Raw genomic sequence first — 17,786 nt, 5'->3', positions numbered from 1 at the left:
TTGGATATCAATCAAACGTATATTTATCAAAATAATGAAGAGTTAAACACTTATTAATATAATAAAATGTTGGTGTTGAAAACACAGCAAAAGTGCACGAAAATAACGATGAATTAGTAACTGTTTGTCATTTTTTTTTTCTTTTCAATGAACTGAGAAGCAACAAATCAAAATAATATTTAAGCAAAAAAAAATATTTAGAACTTTTAGTGTTTTCGTTGAACAAAAAAAAATTGTTAAAAAAAACTTTTGGTGCTCTAAAAATTAAAAAAAAAATTAAGAAAAAACTTTTTTTGTGATTGTAAAGTGGACTTACATATAATAATAAAAAATATTTATTATTTAAAATAATAAAATTTAAAAAATATATAAAATATTTTAAAAATATAAATAATATTAAATAACGACAAACAAACATTTAAAACAAATCAAAATATATAAATAGATAGAATTTATATGAAATATTATAAAAAATTAGTAAATTGTTGCAGCAAAAAAATCAAAATAAATACATTAAGTAATTAATTAAGGACGACGATACCACAGCATACAGGAAACAAACAACATAAAGTGAGTAAATTTTTCGTTTTTATTTATTTTACTTCCGAAAGTCCTAATTTTTCGCTTAAAATAATATTTTTTTAAATAAATTTTTTTTTTAATTAATTTTAGTAATCATAAAAAATAAAAAAAATATAATAATTTAATAATATTAAATAATAGTATATTAAAAAAAATATTTTTATATAAATATTTTTATATTTTTTTAATATAAAAATTAAATTTTAGGACTAAATTTTTAACTTTCTTTGAATAAATCAATCATTAAAAAATTCGTTTATATTCCTTAAATTAAAAAACTTTTTTAATTTTATTAAATAAAATTATAAAAATAATAAATTTAAATTTTAAAAGGAATAAAAAAATTAATTAATAAAATAAAATAAAAATAATTAAATTTAAAAAAAATATATAAAATTAATTAAATAAATAAATAGTTTCTTTATTTTATAAAATTTCAACTAACATCCGCCATAAAATTAAATTTTACATTATTTTTTGTAAAAAAATAAAAAGTAACGTTACAACACGATTTTTAATTATTTATTTTTTTTTTTAATTTTTGATCATTTTTTTTTAATTTTATTTATTTTGTTATAAATTTACGATAAAAAGTTAAAATAATAATAAATTTAGTTAAAATATTATATTATTTAAATATTAAACTTTTCAAAGAAATAAAATTTATGAATTTTGGTTTCAAATGAAATTCTTGTCCAATCATTCGAAAAATATCTTCACAACTATTTTTGAATTATATTTTTCTTGAGTAATCCTTTGTAGACAATAACATATCTAACACGAACAATATTTGCTTATTTTCCAATTCCATATGAATTTACCACAACGACGTAATAATTTACACACGAATAACTTTCTTTCTTTCTTGTAAAAAGAGAAAAAATGAGATAAAAATGCATTTTTTATTAAATTGCAAAGAATCAATGTGATGAGAAAATATTTGACAATTGCTTTTTAGGAATCCAATCAAACAAAAATTTGAATATTGAATCACAATAAAAATAGAAACAAGAAAAAAATAAATAAAATTTTGACTTTTTCCACATTTCTTAACTTTTTTTTTGCTTCTCACAAGCACAAGCCAACTTTTGTATTCAAAATCTTCGGTATTACAATAAGAATAGAATTACAACAACAACAACAATGAAAAGAAAGAAGAAAAAAGTAATGATATTGTCAACTACCTGAATAATTGATGTTTGACAATGCAGTCGAACAAATTTCAAAAGAACCTGAAGAAGTTGAAGACAAAATAAAGAACAAGAAGTTCACCTGATCAAAGCGGACAATTTGACAATGGAAATAAGAGATTAATTTGTTATTGAATTATTTCGCTCTATTGAGTCATTTGAAAAGAAAGTGTCATTTGTTTTGATAAAAAAGATGACTTTCGTGGATTTACTTGATATATTTTTTTGTGTGGTTAGCAAAAAATTATTGTTAGTGAATTGTGGAGGAAAATTTTATTAATAGGAAAATTAATCGAAGTGAAAAAAATTGTATCTGGTTTTTCAGATCGATAAAATTATTTTCTACAATTTTTGTTGACTATTGATGAAGTGTTTAGACAAGTTGAATAATTTTTCTTATAAATTAAAAAAAAAAAAAAAAAATAAAAGTTCAATGCAAAAATAATTTAATTTATATTTAATGCCGAAAAATTATAACAAAATATTATTATTTAAAATTAATTAATTTTTTCAAATTAATTTTTATTTATTTTTTTTATTAATTTTTATTTATTTATTTTTTTTTTTTCTTAAGTTAAAAATCTTTAATAAGATATTTAGTTTATTTAAATTCGAAAAAAATAAAATTAATTCGAATTGAAAAAAAAAATTAATAAAAAGTTAATTTTAGCTTATTTTTTACAAAAATAGGTATTGATCATATTTTAATTTTTTTTTTTTCAAAAAAAAATCTTTAATTGAGGTTTTTTTTAATAGATAAAATTTTAAATTATTTGTATAGATAAAATAATTTATCAATAAAAAACCTTTCAATTTTTTTTTTGAAAAATTAAAGCAAGTGAATATATAATTTGTCTAAAAATATGAAAAATCTCAAAAATTTTAAATTTTTTCGTAAATATCTGTTCACAGATGAAACAATTTTAATAAAAAATTATTAATATTGTCTAAACTTTATTAATTTTACAGAATAATTAATAATTTCTTTATCTTTTGATTCCTTAAAATCTACAAAAAATAAAAAATTTCGTGTTTTGAAATCCGAAAATGCCCAAAAAGTCTCAACGTAGACCTAAAACTTGCTAAATTAAACAAAAAATGCTTCCATCTGACATTGAAACGACGCCGTATCCTCAGGAGAAGCAATAACAATCACCTTTTTCAATATTTTACAAGCATGCGTCATGTTTTTTTGCGACTCAGACATCAATTTTTTCGTTAAAAAGTACCCCAAAAGCACTCGTACTTCCATTAAAAACGCATAAAGATGATTACAAAAGCAAAAATTTTTACGTTCATCCAAAGTTTTTCCTCTTCGAAAATTATTTTTTCCACAGAAAAGCGGAAAAACTGCTGATTCAACCTCATTCAAATTTTCACATGTTCAAGTATCCTTATAGAAATCTTTTGTTATAAAATCGCCACCATTTTGAAAATAATTTTCCCCTCTCTCTCTCTATTGTTGTTTGTCAAATCTGCCATTCCATAAATTTTCATCCTCGACCGCCATGCGAATCTCAAACTAGTTTACCGCGTGATTTTTTATCGAAAAGTACAAAAAACGGTTCAAGAATAATTATTTATTTGCGAAGGTAAAAAAAACTTTTTATTCTCTCTTTCTTGTAAACTTGTAAAGAAATACCTTATGGCACAAAAAAATAAACTTGAATTAAATAATTTTTATTAACGAAACTCTTGAAGAGAAGCGAATTGAAGATTTTTTTGTGATTTGAAGACATAAGGTTGCATTGCAAGCTCATTTTATGTAATCAAGCGAAAAAAATAGATTTTTTGTGAGTTTGATTTTTTTTTTCATAGTTCAATGAGCATTAGAAAGAACATGTTTGTATTGTAAAAATATTAAATTTCATAATTTTATTTGATAAATATTGAAAAGGATTTTGTTGTAAGGGAAGAGAATTATTATTTGTTGTTCGATTTATAAATTTTTTAATTATTAAAACGGAAGTTTTTATTTTATCAAATGAATTTTTTTTAATCAATAAATTTCAAATCAAATTAAAAAAAAAATTAATAAATTAAAAAAAAAAAACATTTTAAAAATATTTAAATTATATAAAAATTATTTTAATTTTTTTTTTAAAGAATCAAATGATTTTTTGAACAACTGAATAGTAATTTCTTTCACGAAAAAAATAAATTGAAATAAAAAAAATATTAAATCTCGTTAATAAAAAGTAATGCGACGGTAATGAAATATTTCCATATTAAAAACAGTTTAAAACCAACAAATTTGTTTAAAAACTTTTTTTTCAATATAATTTTAATTAAATAATTTCATTTCTATGAATAAATAATTATAATTTGTTTTGTAATTAAATTCCAATTAAATTATTAAACATAAGATTATTCATATTTTTTATCAAGTTTTACAACAAATTTAATTCTTATCTCTCATTTAGCTAAATTAACTATTTTTGAATCAGAAAAGAATCATATTTCTTTAAAAAATTTTTCGCTGTGACACAAAACAACAAAATTTTTTATTAAAGTGCCTCTTTTTATAATTTTTAAGAGTTCTTTATTTATTTTTTAATTAAAATCTTAATTTGCATTCAAAATGGTAGCGTCGGTCATAAGCGAAAATGTACGCATGTCTGACATTTTTGATGGTTTCTTGTTATATTTGAATAAATATTAACTCTAAAATAATATTTTTCTAATTTTTATAATCAAAATTCGACTTATTTTATGAATTTTTAATAAAATTTCGCTCAAAAACTTCATAATATCTTCAATTTAAGATGTATATTTAGCATTTAATTTCATTTTGTTAAAGTTTTAACTGAATTTTGTGCAATTTTATCGTCGACTGTCTTAATTTTAATAATTATTCAAGTCTCAATCGACTAAAATATGAATTTATTTCATAAAAATCAACCAAAATTATTTATAAATTCTTCAATTTTCAAGTCTTTTTATGGAAAAAATTATATCTGTTGATTTATTACACAAAAATTTTATATCAATAAATCAAGGCTATCTGATTCCTTTAAAATTTTATTGTATAAATATTTTTAATTTATGTTTCATTCATTTTGATTGTTAAATTTTTTTTTTATCAATTAAATTTATTTTTATTTGATAATTAATTAGTTTTATTTTGCTTTTAATTTTAAAAAAGCGTGATTTACGAAAAAAAAAATAAAATTTTAATTTTTTCATAAATATTTGTTAATTTTTAATCTCTTTTGATATTAAAAATATAAATTCACTTCTTCTGAAAATCACTTTTGCTCAAAAAAATACAAAAATTCAATTTTAAATTCACATTTTAATAAAATTAATCACTTTTCTGCAAGTTAAATTCAATAAATCCGACAAAAATGGCAATTTTTATGAATTTATCGTCGATTTTATTCACAAATATCACTTTACTCCTCCATAAAATATTCCTTTTTTGCCATTTTTTTACTCTGCATGACTTCAAGTCAAAATAATTTACAATCCTCATCAATTAAATCCAAGACAAGAACTTGCTCTCAATTATTTTATGATGCTTTTAATTCAACTTTTATGTTTTACTGTTCACCATTATTATTTCTTCCCCTATTTTGCTACCACCGATCGGCGTTTCTGATTGGTTGAACGCGCCATGCGAAAAACATCGTTGATTGGTTAATAAAATTTAGGGATAAAATTTTGTGTTACATGAGATTTTTAATTGTTTAATAAAAAAATTTAATTTTTTTTTGCAGGCCTTTCATTGATGCCTTTTTGGATATTTACGAATCTATAAAAAAAATCGAGAGAATTTTATCACGAGAAATTTGAATGCAAGAGATTATTTGAGTCAATTTGTTATGAGTCAATTTTCAAACCGCCAGCCACAACACGAATATGAATGGAGTGAACCCAGGCCACCGATTCCAGGGAAAGAAAGTAGACAAAAGGTAAAAAAATCAATTTTTTTCTTAATTTTTTCGAGTTTTAAGTGAATTTTTCGACAGTTGACTGAGGGAATGGAGTACAGCGGCGAAGGATGTTCTTACAAATCGACGCCGTCGTGTTTCAAATGGGCAACGTCGTTATCGGCCCTTCTCCAGGACCCTGCGGGAGTCCAATTATTCAAACAATATGCCGAGTCAGAAGGCGGCATTCACGCGGACTGGCTAAAATTCTATTTTGCCTGCGAGGGACTTAAGCAGCAAGTGGATCCGGAAAAAATTAAACAAATTATTGGTGCAATTTACAAGTAAAAATTCAAAATTTCATCAAAAAAATTATTTTTTAACGAATTTTTAATAATTTTTTTCAGATTTCTCAAGAAAAGTCAATTAGTGATCCCCGACAACATTCGATATGCCATCAAAAGTGCACAGCACGGCGAAATTGTGCTGCAACCGGACCTTTTTGACCAAATGCAAATGGATGTCGAGTACTCCATAAGTAGCGTGACTTACCGAAACTTCCTGCAATCGGACATGTACTTGCGTTACGTGCAAAATTTCAGTCAACCGTCGCAGGCAGCGTCATATGCGGCGCAACAAGCGTATCTTTCGGCCTCAAATAGCTCCTCAAACAGCTCCGAGGAGCAATCAAAGTTAGTGTCGCGCAGTTCAACGTTACCAACGCTGCACGAGGACTCGGAATGTCTCAATTACGGAAGCGGATCCGACATTGAGATCAGTAACACGGGCACGATTGGGCGAAAAAGTACCATGACAATGTCTTTGACGCGAGAAGCGCTCATGGCGACGGAACGAAGACGACTGGAAATGCGACCTGCAGGGTAATTATCGAGTTTGAAATGATTTTTTGAGTTGATTTTTGATTTTTTTAATTTTTTTTTTCATATTTCCTGAATTTGAACCTGTTTTGTGTTTTTTGGTTTGGATTTTTTTGATTTTTTTTGAAAATTTCCTGCATGTTACCTTAGAGTGCACAATGTTTCCGCGTATACCGGATATTCGTCTTATATTCCCGTGTCACGGAGAGATTCGGAAATTCAAAGTATGAGTTCCGGCAGAACTGATTCCGATACTATGTCTCTGTCGGGAATGTCAAAGTGAGTTTTTTTTAGTTTTTTGATTTTTTTGCATGAAATTTTTTATGTTTTTATGGAAAATTTAATTTTTTGTGTGTTTTTAGTGATGGTCGCCCTCACTACCCACGAAAACATCACTATGCTTCCATGGAAATGGGAATGGAAAAGCGCATGATGAAAGAGATTATGAACGAGAATGCTGCAATGAACGAGCCAGCGGTGAGTTTTTGATGAAAATTTGTCGGTTTGAACGTATTTTTAATGAATTTTTGCGATTTTAGATGATTCCACGAACAAAAATCGTTGATGCCAAGAAGAAAATGATCGTTAGTCCGAATGATCTCTTCAAAGAACTCTTGCCAAAATTGGAACAAGTCAAAAAGGAACAAGAACAAAATGAAAAGTTGGCACAAAAACTTCAGCAGGTAATTTTTTTTCATAATTTTTTTATCAAAAAAAATCTTTTAAAACGAAAATTTTATAAATTTTCAGGCTGACTTGACGAACAAATCCCTTGCTGAAGCCCTGCGCGAGCGACTTATGGTTGAAGATCAGCCCGATCAGGATATTCTAGACCAGCATGTATCTAGAGTATTTTCGGATCTAACGCCGGTGCTGCAATCGCCCGGAAATGCAACGCCAGGCCCGAGTCAGCAACATTCGCAGCAACAACAACAACAACAAGGACGAAAACGACAACCGATCGACGTGAATATGTTTGTGCCCTGTTCAAGTAAGAAATTTTAATTTTTAAAATTTTGTCAGATTTTGAAAAAAAAAATTTTTTCAGGTACACAATCGTCGATGCGTCATTCGAAGTCAGTGCCTGATGGACAAAGAAAGCTGTGCAATAAATGGCCATCCATGAATACGGATAGTGGAATTAGTCTTTTGTCCACAGATACTTGGTCGAAATATAAGGATACACCGAGTGCCATGCATAAGTCGTTAAATACCTTCAGGTAAAAATTTTTTGTGAATTTTTTTTATAGAGAAAATTTTTAAAAATTATTTTTTTTTATTTTTAGCAATTATTCGGAAATGTCGTTGGCTCCAAGTGCTTCCTCGGCGATGACTTTAGATGATACGAAACGAAAAATTGAGGAAGAGAATAAAAAGTACGTATTTTAATTAATATTTTTTTAAATTTTATCAAATTTTCATTGGATTCATTAAATTTTTATTTTTTTCAAAACTTTTTTATTGATCATTTATTTTTAAGTTTTTTATGATTTTAATTATTTTTTAAATTATTAGCAAATTCTTTTAATTTTTTTTTTCAATTTTACAATTTTTATTGAATTTTAAAAATTTATTTATTTTTTTTTTATCAAATTTTAATTTTCAAAGGTTAGTAAAGATGTCAAATTTTTCTTTTAATTTTTTTTTTTTTTTTCAATGAATTTTTAATTTTTTTAATTTTTTCAATTTTTTTATTGATTTTTTTTTTACAAAAATTGGTATTTTACCTTAAAATTTATTTTTTTTTAATTTCAATTTTTAATATTTTGTTTTAAATTAATTTTTAAATTTTAATTTATTTTTTTCAATTTTTTCCACATTTTTTCAATGAATTTTTAACTCTATTTTTTTTTATTTATAAAATTTTTTATTCTATATTTTTTTACAAAAAAAAAAAAAAAAAATACATTTTAAATTTAATTAAAATTTATTTTATTTTTATTTTATTTTATTATTTTATTTTTTTTTTATTAAATTTAATTAAAATTTTTTTATTATTTTCATTAAAAAATTAATTTTTGCAAAAACATAAACAATTTGAATGATTTAATTTTTTTTCTTTACAGATTAGCGAACAAGCGATACTTGCCTCCTCCGCCAGCGCCGCCTGCCCAAAACGTGACGATTCTTCCGCCTGCCATACCTGCCAAACCGCAACAATCTCTCATACAAGACTCCTCCAGTTATACCATTGCTGTGTATTCATTTTGTGACGAAGATGTTCCGTACAGAATTAAATTACCGGGCAGCGCGCCGCCAACACTCAAACAATTCAAGGACAATTTACCCAAGAAAGGCAATTACAGGTTCGTCCTAAACTCAATTTTAATTTAAAAAATTCTAATTTTTCGTAATTTTTTAGATTTTTCTTCAAAACACGCTGTGACGACGTCGATAGCGGCGTAATTCAGGAAGAGATTAACAACGACAATGAAGTACTGCCATTGTTCGAGGGAAAAGTCATGGGAACAGTAAAGTCTGCAGATCAATAATTTTTAATTTTTAATAGACTTACACAACAAAATTTAAATTATTTTACACACAAGAACAAAAAAAATGCCAGAAAACGAAAATCAAAATAGTGGATAAGCAATAAAAAAAATTTGTATGTATTTGTAAAAATTTATATTTTTACTGAAAATAATGATTAAAAATAAATAAATAGTATTTCTTCTTTATAAAATAAATTTTTCGCCAATTTTTTAATTAATTTAAATTCAAAGTACTCTCAAAAACCGCACTTCTGGCTTTTCTTTCTTCAAAAATGCATTCAACGACATGCATTAACATGCAAAACCATCCTTCAAAACTGAAAATCATTGCCACAGCTAACAAAATTGACGCGAAAAGTAATTTTTCAGTGCAAGTTTTGACAAAGAGGACGATCATTCCAAGATTTACGGGAGCTGTGAGGACCAAAAATGGCAAAATATAGTCCGAACGATCTTTTTCAGGTGCAGCAATCAATAAAATTGAGGCAAAAATGCACGATAAGGTGTAACAGAGTAAGGTAATTGCATCGACATGATCTGAAAAAGTCAGAAATTTAATGAAATTTGAAGATTTTTTTGAAATTTATGATAAAAACTTACAAAGAACACTCCAATCAGCATTAAATTCGTCAGGATCATAGTGAATTAGTTCTCGATAAAGCTCGTAAAGGGCAATTGATGTCAAATAAAAATAAATTGGGAGTGAAAAAGCAGCTACAAAGTATCGAGCGGCGTTTAAAGAGATGCAAAAGCAGTATTTGGAGAATAATTTTTCGATAAAAAATAAAAAAGATTCACAAAAACGACTAAAAAAGCCCATTTTTGGATGGAAAGTGACAGAAAAGGCAATGAATTGTTTAATATGTGAAAATTAAAAATATAGTAAAAAATTAATTAAAAATGAAAAAAAATATTTTACCATTCATTTAAATTTTATTAAATTTTTTATTTATTTTTTCATAAATTTGTATTTTCAAAAAATTATTAAAATTATTTTTTTTTCAAAAAATTTTCATTTTTTTTTTATTTTTGAATAAAAATTAAAATTTGAAAAATTTAAATTATTTAAAAATTTGAATAAAAATATTATAAAAAAATATCAAAAAATTTTATCAATATTTTTCTTGTAATTATTAATTTTTAATTCTGAGTCAAAATTATTTAATTAAAAATATTAAAATTAAAAAATTAATATTAAAAATTAAAATAATAAACTACTCTTATTTTTTTTAAATTTTTTTACAAAAATACTTTTGAAATTTTAAAGAAAAAAATTAAAATTCTCAATAAAATCGAAAACATTTTTGATTTTTGTATCGCCTTTTTTGTAAATTTTCACAAAATTAATTCAAAAGCATCAAAAAAATTTGAAAAAATTCCTAAAGATTTTAAAAAAATATTTAAATAATATTTTAATTCATAAAAATTAATTTATTTAATTAAAATAATTATTTTCGAATTAAATTTAATTAAAAATTCGCGAAAAACTTGAATTAGCCTTCAGCAAATTACGTCACTATGGATTTCCGCATGAAATCCAGTCACCAACACTAAATGTCATGAATTTTGACGCATTTTTCCTTCTTTTCGTCATTAGATATTGAAGAGAGCACCTCGTGTCTCCTTAAAAATGGTAATTATTTAAAAAAGTTCAAGCATTTTTAGCAATTAAACATTCAAAATTAATAAATTTTGTACTTCCAAATCGTATTACGATGAAAATTCAACGCAAAACCAATAATTAAATCGAAAAATACTTGATTTAATTTTCGGAATTTGCCACGCGGTTTCTCGTACATACAACATGGAGGCATGTGCATCGAAATTTTCTAACATTTTTTTTTTCTTTTTTAGTCTCATCGTAAATTCTCAGCTCCCCGCCATGGGTCAATGGCATTCTACCCCAAGAAGCGTGCCGCACGCCATCGCGGAAAGGTCAAGGCCTTCCCCAAGGATGATCCTGCCAAGCCAGTGCACTTAACCTGCTTCATGGCATACAAAGCTGGCATGACTCACATCGTTCGTGAAGCCGATCGTCCCGGATCGGTGAGTAAAAACCACGGATTTGTCGCAAAAAAGGCTTTTTGAATGATGATCAACCATATCTAAATGTTTACAGTTATCCCTGTATGATAACCATGATTATTTTTACAGCGAACTAGGGCTGTCTGAAGCTTTTTTTGAACAAATTTCTTTGAAATTTCTTAGAAAAAATACTAAAATTGAATTTTTTTACAGAAAATCAACAAAAAAGAAGTTGTTGAAGCCGTCACCATCTTGGAAACGCCTCCAATTGTCGTCGTTGGTGCCGTCGGCTACATTGAAACTCCTCATGGCCCACGTGCTCTCGTCTCAGTTTGGGCACAACACTTGTCCGAGGAATGCCGTCGTCGTTTCTACAAGAACTGGTGAGTTTTCGTTCGTTTTTTATTGAATTTTATCGAAAAAACGTGTGTTATTGATGAGCTCTTTGATTTTTATTTGTCAAAAATATTATGTTGATACTTTAAACTGCTGCTTTCCTTCTGAAAATACACGAAAAAAAGTCAAAAAGCTCAAAAATGGCAATTTTGGAAGCAAATTACTAAAAAAAACCAAAACTCAGCTCTTCGATCTTGCTAAGAAGAGAGCTTTATGCAGTTATGTAAGCCATTGACGGACTGTTTTCCCTGAAAGAGGAACGGAATGATGTCAATTTTGGTGACCATGACAAAGAGTTAAACTTCCGCTCCGTTTGGATGATGTTTGCTCTTTTTTCTTAAACAAAAACCTTTGTCGTCATCAGGTATGCAAGCAAGAAAAAGGCTTTCAGCAAGGCCAGCAAGAAATGGACCGATGATTTGGGCAAGAAGAGCATCGAAGATAACTTCAAGAAGATGGTTCGTTATTGCAAATACGTTCGTGTCATCTGCCACTCTCAGGTAATTTTTTTTAATTTTTTGATAAAAATATTTTTTTTACCGACGTCCTTGACTAGTAGTAGTTCAAACGGCTTCGGTTGTGCGAACGAAATAGTCTAAAATGGGGGCGGATCATGTTTTGTCAATGCCTGATTCATCCTCAACGTCGCAGAACAAATTGCCCTTCGGGAGGCGATTTACGGTATATTCTATTGCCGTCGTGAAGTCCCTGGACGATTATCACGGGGGAAAACCATACCAGAAACAGTCCTTTTTTCAATTATTTTTTGCTGAATTTATTTAAAAATTTTATTTTTAAAAAATTCAAGAATTTAAAAAAAAAATTTAATTTAATAGTTAGGCAAAAAATTTTTATCAAAATGGGGGGGGCATTTTTTAAATACTTTTATACTAAATTTTTAAAAATTTTTCAATTTTTTTTAATTTTTGAACTTAAAGTTTTTTTTTATCATAATTTGAAAAGTAATTTTTTGAAAAAAAAACTTTTAATTTCAGTTTCTAAAAATTTTATTTTTATTTCAAAAATAATAAATTTTTTTATTTTAAATTTTATAAAAATTTCTTTCAATATTTTTTTAATCTTTTTTAATTCTATTTATTTTTTTTTTTTAAAAATTGAATTTTAAATTTTTTTAATTAAATTTTTCTTAAATTTTTAATTTTTTCAATTTAAAAAAATTTTTTTTTTAAAAATTGAATTATTTTTTTAAAATTTATTTTTTTAATTTTTTTTTATTTTAATTTTTTAAAAATTTTTTTTTTATGTTTTGTGATTTTTTTTAAATTTTTTAGTAAAAAAATTTTTAATTTAAAAAAAAAAATTAAATTTTAATTTTAATCAGAAAATTTAAAAATAAAATTAAAAGATTTCAAAAAATTTTTTTTTTAAATTATGAATTTTACAAAACAAAATTTTTAAATAAAATTTCAACAAATATTTTTCGTCAAATTTTAATTTTATTTTTTTTTTCTCTCTCGCAGATCCGTTTGATCAAGCAAGGTCAAAAGAAGGCCCACATCATGGAGATCCAACTCAATGGTGGCTCCGTCGAAGACAAGGTCAACTGGGTCAAGGAACACTTGGAAAAGACCGTTCCCATCAACCAAGTTTTCGCCCAAGACGAGATGATCGATTGCGTTGCCGTCACCAAGGGTAAAGGTTTCAAGGGTGTCACTGCACGTTGGCACACCAAGAAATTGCCCCGCAAGACGCACAAGGGTTTGCGTAAAGTCGCCTGTATCGGTGCATGGCATCCAAGTCGTGTCGCCTTCACTGTAGCCCGTGCCGGTCAAAAGGGTTACCATCACCGTACTGAAATCAACAAAAAGATCTACCGTATCGGTGCTGGAATCCACACTCGTGACGGAAAGGTAAAGAAAATTTTTTGATTTTTTCAAGTAACAAACGACTTTTAGAGCAGATGATGATAAAACGACTGCCGACATATTCTTAATTTCAGTCATTATGACAAACCACGTGATTGTTAAATGATAGGACCGATGCTTTTTCTATTGAAAAATCTCTTAAAAATGAATTTTTCAACAAATTAATGTTTTTTTTTGTCTTTTCAGGTCGTTAAGAACAACGCCGCTACCGAATACGATTTGACCGAGAAGACCATCACCCCCATGGGTGGCTTCCCATACTACGGAGATGTCAACCATGACTTTGTCATGCTCAAGGGATGTTGCATCGGACACAAAAATCGCGTCATTACCTTGCGTAAATCGTTGTTGGTGCACACCAAGCGCTCCGCTTTGGAACAAATCAACCTCAAGTTCATCGATACTTCATCCAAGATCGGTCATGGTCGCTTCCAAACCCCTGCCGACAAACGCCAATTCATGGGACCTCTCAAGAAGGATCGCATCCGCGAAGAAAAATTGGCTGCTGCCAAGGCTACAGCTTAAATGCAGTAATTTACACACTACTGTAACAAAAAAACAACAACAAAAAATATTTCTTAATGAAATAAATTTCAAAAAAACCCAACAAAAATTTTTTTTTCTTAAATTCTCCTTTTATTTGTTCAAAAAATCCCTTTTACTTCTTCTTTTTCTTGGTCAAAGTCGCATCAACTGTCGGAGGAGCGTATTCCTTCAACGACAATCCATTAATGTAGTACAAAGCCAATGCCGAGAAGAAGAAACAGGTCGTTACACAAACTCGATGAACGCTTCCGCAGGCGAAAAGTGTGGCAACAAGACAAAAAGCCACTTCTGGAATGAGTTTTGATTGGAAACCTTTGCCGAAAACGAGATTCTCCAAGTTGTTCACCGCCTACGAGAAAAATAAATTTAGGTTAACTGATGTCAGCGATGGATTTTCATGCGAAATTTCTTACCGTGAGCGACAAAACGAACAACCAACTGCCTAAAAAGCCTCCCAAGATGGTGTTTAGTTGTCCTCCAGCGAAGAAAGGCTTCATATATTGTAGTAATGAGAATACAATTACCGATGAAACGCTGGCAATTATGAACGATAAACTAGTTGAGACCGCTATGAGAGAAATTTATAATGAAATTCAGTAAATTGTTGGATAAAAAATTGAATTTTGGAGAAATTACCCATTTTTTGTTCGATATTGGTGATTTTTATGAGATAAAATACTTTAATTCTTAATTTATTTTATTTTTTAATACAAATATTTATTTGGGAGGAACAAAATTTTGACAGAACTGAGTAAGAATTTCGTGAAAAAAATATACTTTAGCGCATTTTTAAATTTTATTTATAAAAAAAAATATTATTTTTTAACGAATTTTATATAAAATTTTAATTGTAACATATATAAAAGTTAAAATTTTAACTAAATTTTTAAGAAAAATTTAATTAATTTTTAAAATTATATTTTAATAATGATTTTTTTTTAAATTTATTTTTTAAAAATAAGGACAGACTTTAAAGTAAAGGAGAAATAACATAATTTTTATAAGAAATGCACAAATAAACGTCAAATCTGAATTTGAATTAAATGTCGGTTTAACATATATCAACACGTCATTCATATGTAATACAACATATATCTTACCTTTATTTTTAAATAAATTGAATATTATAAAATTAAAAAATTAAATTAAAAAATAAATAAAATTTTTCAATAAATAAAGAAAATTAATAATATAAATAATAAAATATTTATAAAATATTGAAACACATTATTTTTATAATTTTTCGAAATTTATTTCTGATTTTTTTTTATTTTATTTATTTATTATACATTAATATAATTTAGATGTTTTTGATTTTAGTTTACTATTTTTTATTATTTATTTGTAAATGATATATTATTTCTTTTTTAATATAATCATATTATATTATACAATAAACTAAATAAATACCTTTGTTATGTTTTATATATTTTTCTTGTTTTTTTTTAAATTAATAAATAAATCTAATGAATAAATATTTTTTATGTTTATATAAATTTATACTCTTCAAACGTAATAACTTAAAGCCATATGTCATCTTGTTTTATGTTTCTCAATATAATAGTAATTATAATGATAATGTTAATCGCGCACATTGTAAGCAATAAAACGTTGTCCATTCTTAAATTAATAATTAGACTAGGTTGGTTGGATTGATTAGCATATTATTATCATCATCGCAACATAATGATTCGGGTTTATTATTTATATTTATTAAAAATTAATGGTGTTTATATATGGCAAACGATTATCATAGTAATAACAATGATTTAAAATAATTATAACTCATTATTAAAATAAATTTCTCTATGTTTACTTTTAATACCCAATAAAAATAATAATTTTAATGATAAAAAGTTAGCAACAAAAGTTAATATTGTAATTTTCGGTATCATTAATTCAACTTTTATTATCATAATATATTTTAATTAAAGTGCATCGCATCCAGAGTTTATGTATTCACAAAGTTTTCCATAACTTTTATGTGTGTAACGTATGTTTTTTTTTATTTAATATATATATCTATATATTATTATGTATATTGTATAATAATAGTCTGTGGTACAGTGAAATATTTGAGTATTACACCGAATTCTTTATTTATTTATTTTTTTTTTATATTTTTCAATATTGAGTATACAAATGAAAAAATTATTGTCTGCTATTTTTCATTTAGTGACGGAAAATGCTTTTTTCAGTTTTTTTCTTTATTTAATTCATTATATTCATCTAAAAATTGTTATTTATGTTTAATTATTGATTATTTATTGGTGATAGATTTTTTTTGAAAAATTTATAGACAATTAAAAATCAATATTTTTCCCATTTTTTACGAATTTCGTATAGAAAATAAAATTTTTAAGCTAAAAAAGCAAGCTTTAAGAAAATATAACTAAACAAAATTTTTACTAAGCAAATTTTTAATTTTTTTTTTATAAATATTTATAATATTATAAAAATTATTTTTTTTTTGGTTCTTGATGATTTAATAATTAATATAAAGCTACAATCATGCATCCCTCATTTTTTTTAGAAATTTTAATTTATTCACATAATGATAAGTGTCCCTTGATTGACTTGGTTCGACTAAAATTTGAGGATATGTTGAATGGTACAAAGTTACTATTTAATTTAATTAATTTGTTTTACTTTTCACATGGTATATGCTGAGCTTTTTCTATTTTTGGCCCAGTATGAGGATAAATTTGTTTAAAAAAATAGTTTTAGGAAACTCTGACTATCGTTTTAATTGATAAAATGGGTCTAAACGTGTCATTCTGTACATTAAACTTTAAGTGTTATTATCAAAATGTGCATTGGGAAAATTATTTTCTTATTTATCAACAAATATAAAAAAATTCTTCTATTTTATTTTTTGAATATTTTTTATGATTTTATATTTTAAAAAATATTCAAAAAATATTTCAGAAGAATTTTTTTCATATTTGTTCGTTTTTAAGAAATCCCAGTGCACATTTTGATAATTTTCAAAATTTCTTAAAATTTAGAATTTTTGAAAATGATCAAAATGTGCATTGAAAATTTAATTTGTCAACGAAGAGATATGTGAAAATTTTTCTGATTACTTAAAAAATGATCAGAAAAAAATTCACATATCTTTCGTTGATGAAAATAAAATCCCAATGCATATTTCGATGAAAAAAGTTAAAGTTAAAAGTACCAAATTACACGTTCAGCCTGTAACTTCAATGACCACTAAATGAAAACTTTTCTCCGATACCTACGAATGGATGGAAATCACTAACAAGGATATCAAAACTTTTCAAATTTGCATCATATTGATTTTCTCGAGTAGTTAAGACAAATAAATCTATATATTGTGCACCATCACTCTATTGGCAACCGAAAATTTGTACTTCATTAGTAAATTAATTGTTTCACTTGTGTGTTTATCTAAGAAATTTCTCTCTTGCCGAGAATCGGATCAACAGGTATCAAATTTATCCTTTAATATTCATAAGATACGAGAAAATCGTCAAATTTCATCCTTTTCATTCACATTCCATTACGTCGTCTATATACTTTGTGGTATATGTGTTTGTTTTGATAATGATCATTTCCTGTGTGTTTGTGTGTGAATGAATGTCTATTAACTATTTAATAAAAGGATTAGTTTTGGGTAACCGAGACAATGACAGAGAGAAAAGGGAGTTAGAGAAGGACTTATTGCATAATAAACATTCTATGCTACATATTTTATATGTAGGGTTCTGATAACTATACATAATAATATTAATGACAATGTTTTTGTTACTAGCTATATATGTTGTATGTATAATAATATTGTTTAACAATTTCCTTTGTCATTACCTTACCATGTTACATTAATTTTATTATTTACTATAATATATATTTAATTTTTATATATTGGGCCCTCAAGTAATTCAATCAAAACTCC

General features: G+C 25.9%; 3 protein-coding genes across 3 annotated transcripts; 2 read left to right on the top strand and 1 right to left on the bottom strand.

Annotated features, from left to right (window-relative positions):
- Window positions 1-387: 387 nt before the first annotated feature.
- On the top strand, window positions 388-9,162 carry LOC134837147 (axin). Its single transcript, XM_063852486.1, has 12 exons — window positions 388-570; window positions 5,492-5,686; window positions 5,744-5,988; window positions 6,052-6,525; window positions 6,673-6,801; window positions 6,885-6,999; window positions 7,062-7,205; window positions 7,273-7,513; window positions 7,571-7,742; window positions 7,809-7,898; window positions 8,589-8,828; window positions 8,885-9,162. Exons 2-12 carry the CDS (start codon window positions 5,597-5,599, stop codon window positions 9,012-9,014), a joined length of 2,070 nt encoding a protein of 689 aa, XP_063708556.1. The 5' UTR covers window positions 388-570; window positions 5,492-5,596; the 3' UTR covers window positions 9,015-9,162.
- A 1,401-nt stretch (window positions 9,163-10,563) lies between these two features.
- Window positions 10,564-13,944, top strand: LOC134827475 (large ribosomal subunit protein uL3). Its single transcript, XM_063840143.1, has 6 exons — window positions 10,564-10,647; window positions 10,869-11,060; window positions 11,253-11,422; window positions 11,800-11,935; window positions 12,917-13,306; window positions 13,508-13,944. The coding sequence occupies exons 1-6, from the start codon at window positions 10,645-10,647 to the stop codon at window positions 13,844-13,846; spliced, it is 1,230 nt and encodes a 409-aa protein (XP_063696213.1). The 5' UTR covers window positions 10,564-10,644; the 3' UTR covers window positions 13,847-13,944.
- On the bottom strand, window positions 13,741-14,625 carry LOC134827477 (protein KRTCAP2 homolog). Its single transcript, XM_063840144.1, has 3 exons — window positions 14,504-14,625; window positions 14,281-14,435; window positions 13,741-14,216 (listed from the first exon to the last, which is right to left on the bottom strand). Exons 1-3 carry the CDS (start codon window positions 14,505-14,507, stop codon window positions 13,980-13,982), a joined length of 396 nt encoding a protein of 131 aa, XP_063696214.1. The 5' UTR covers window positions 14,508-14,625; the 3' UTR covers window positions 13,741-13,979.
- Window positions 14,626-17,786: the final 3,161 nt, after the last annotated feature.

The sequence above is a fragment of the Culicoides brevitarsis genome, chromosome 1 (assembly GCF_036172545.1).
Source record: "Culicoides brevitarsis isolate CSIRO-B50_1 chromosome 1, AGI_CSIRO_Cbre_v1, whole genome shotgun sequence".
NCBI lineage: Eukaryota > Metazoa > Arthropoda > Insecta > Diptera > Ceratopogonidae > Culicoides > Culicoides brevitarsis.
Note: the sequence above shows the minus strand (reverse complement) of the source record. Positions and strands in the feature narration are given on the sequence as shown.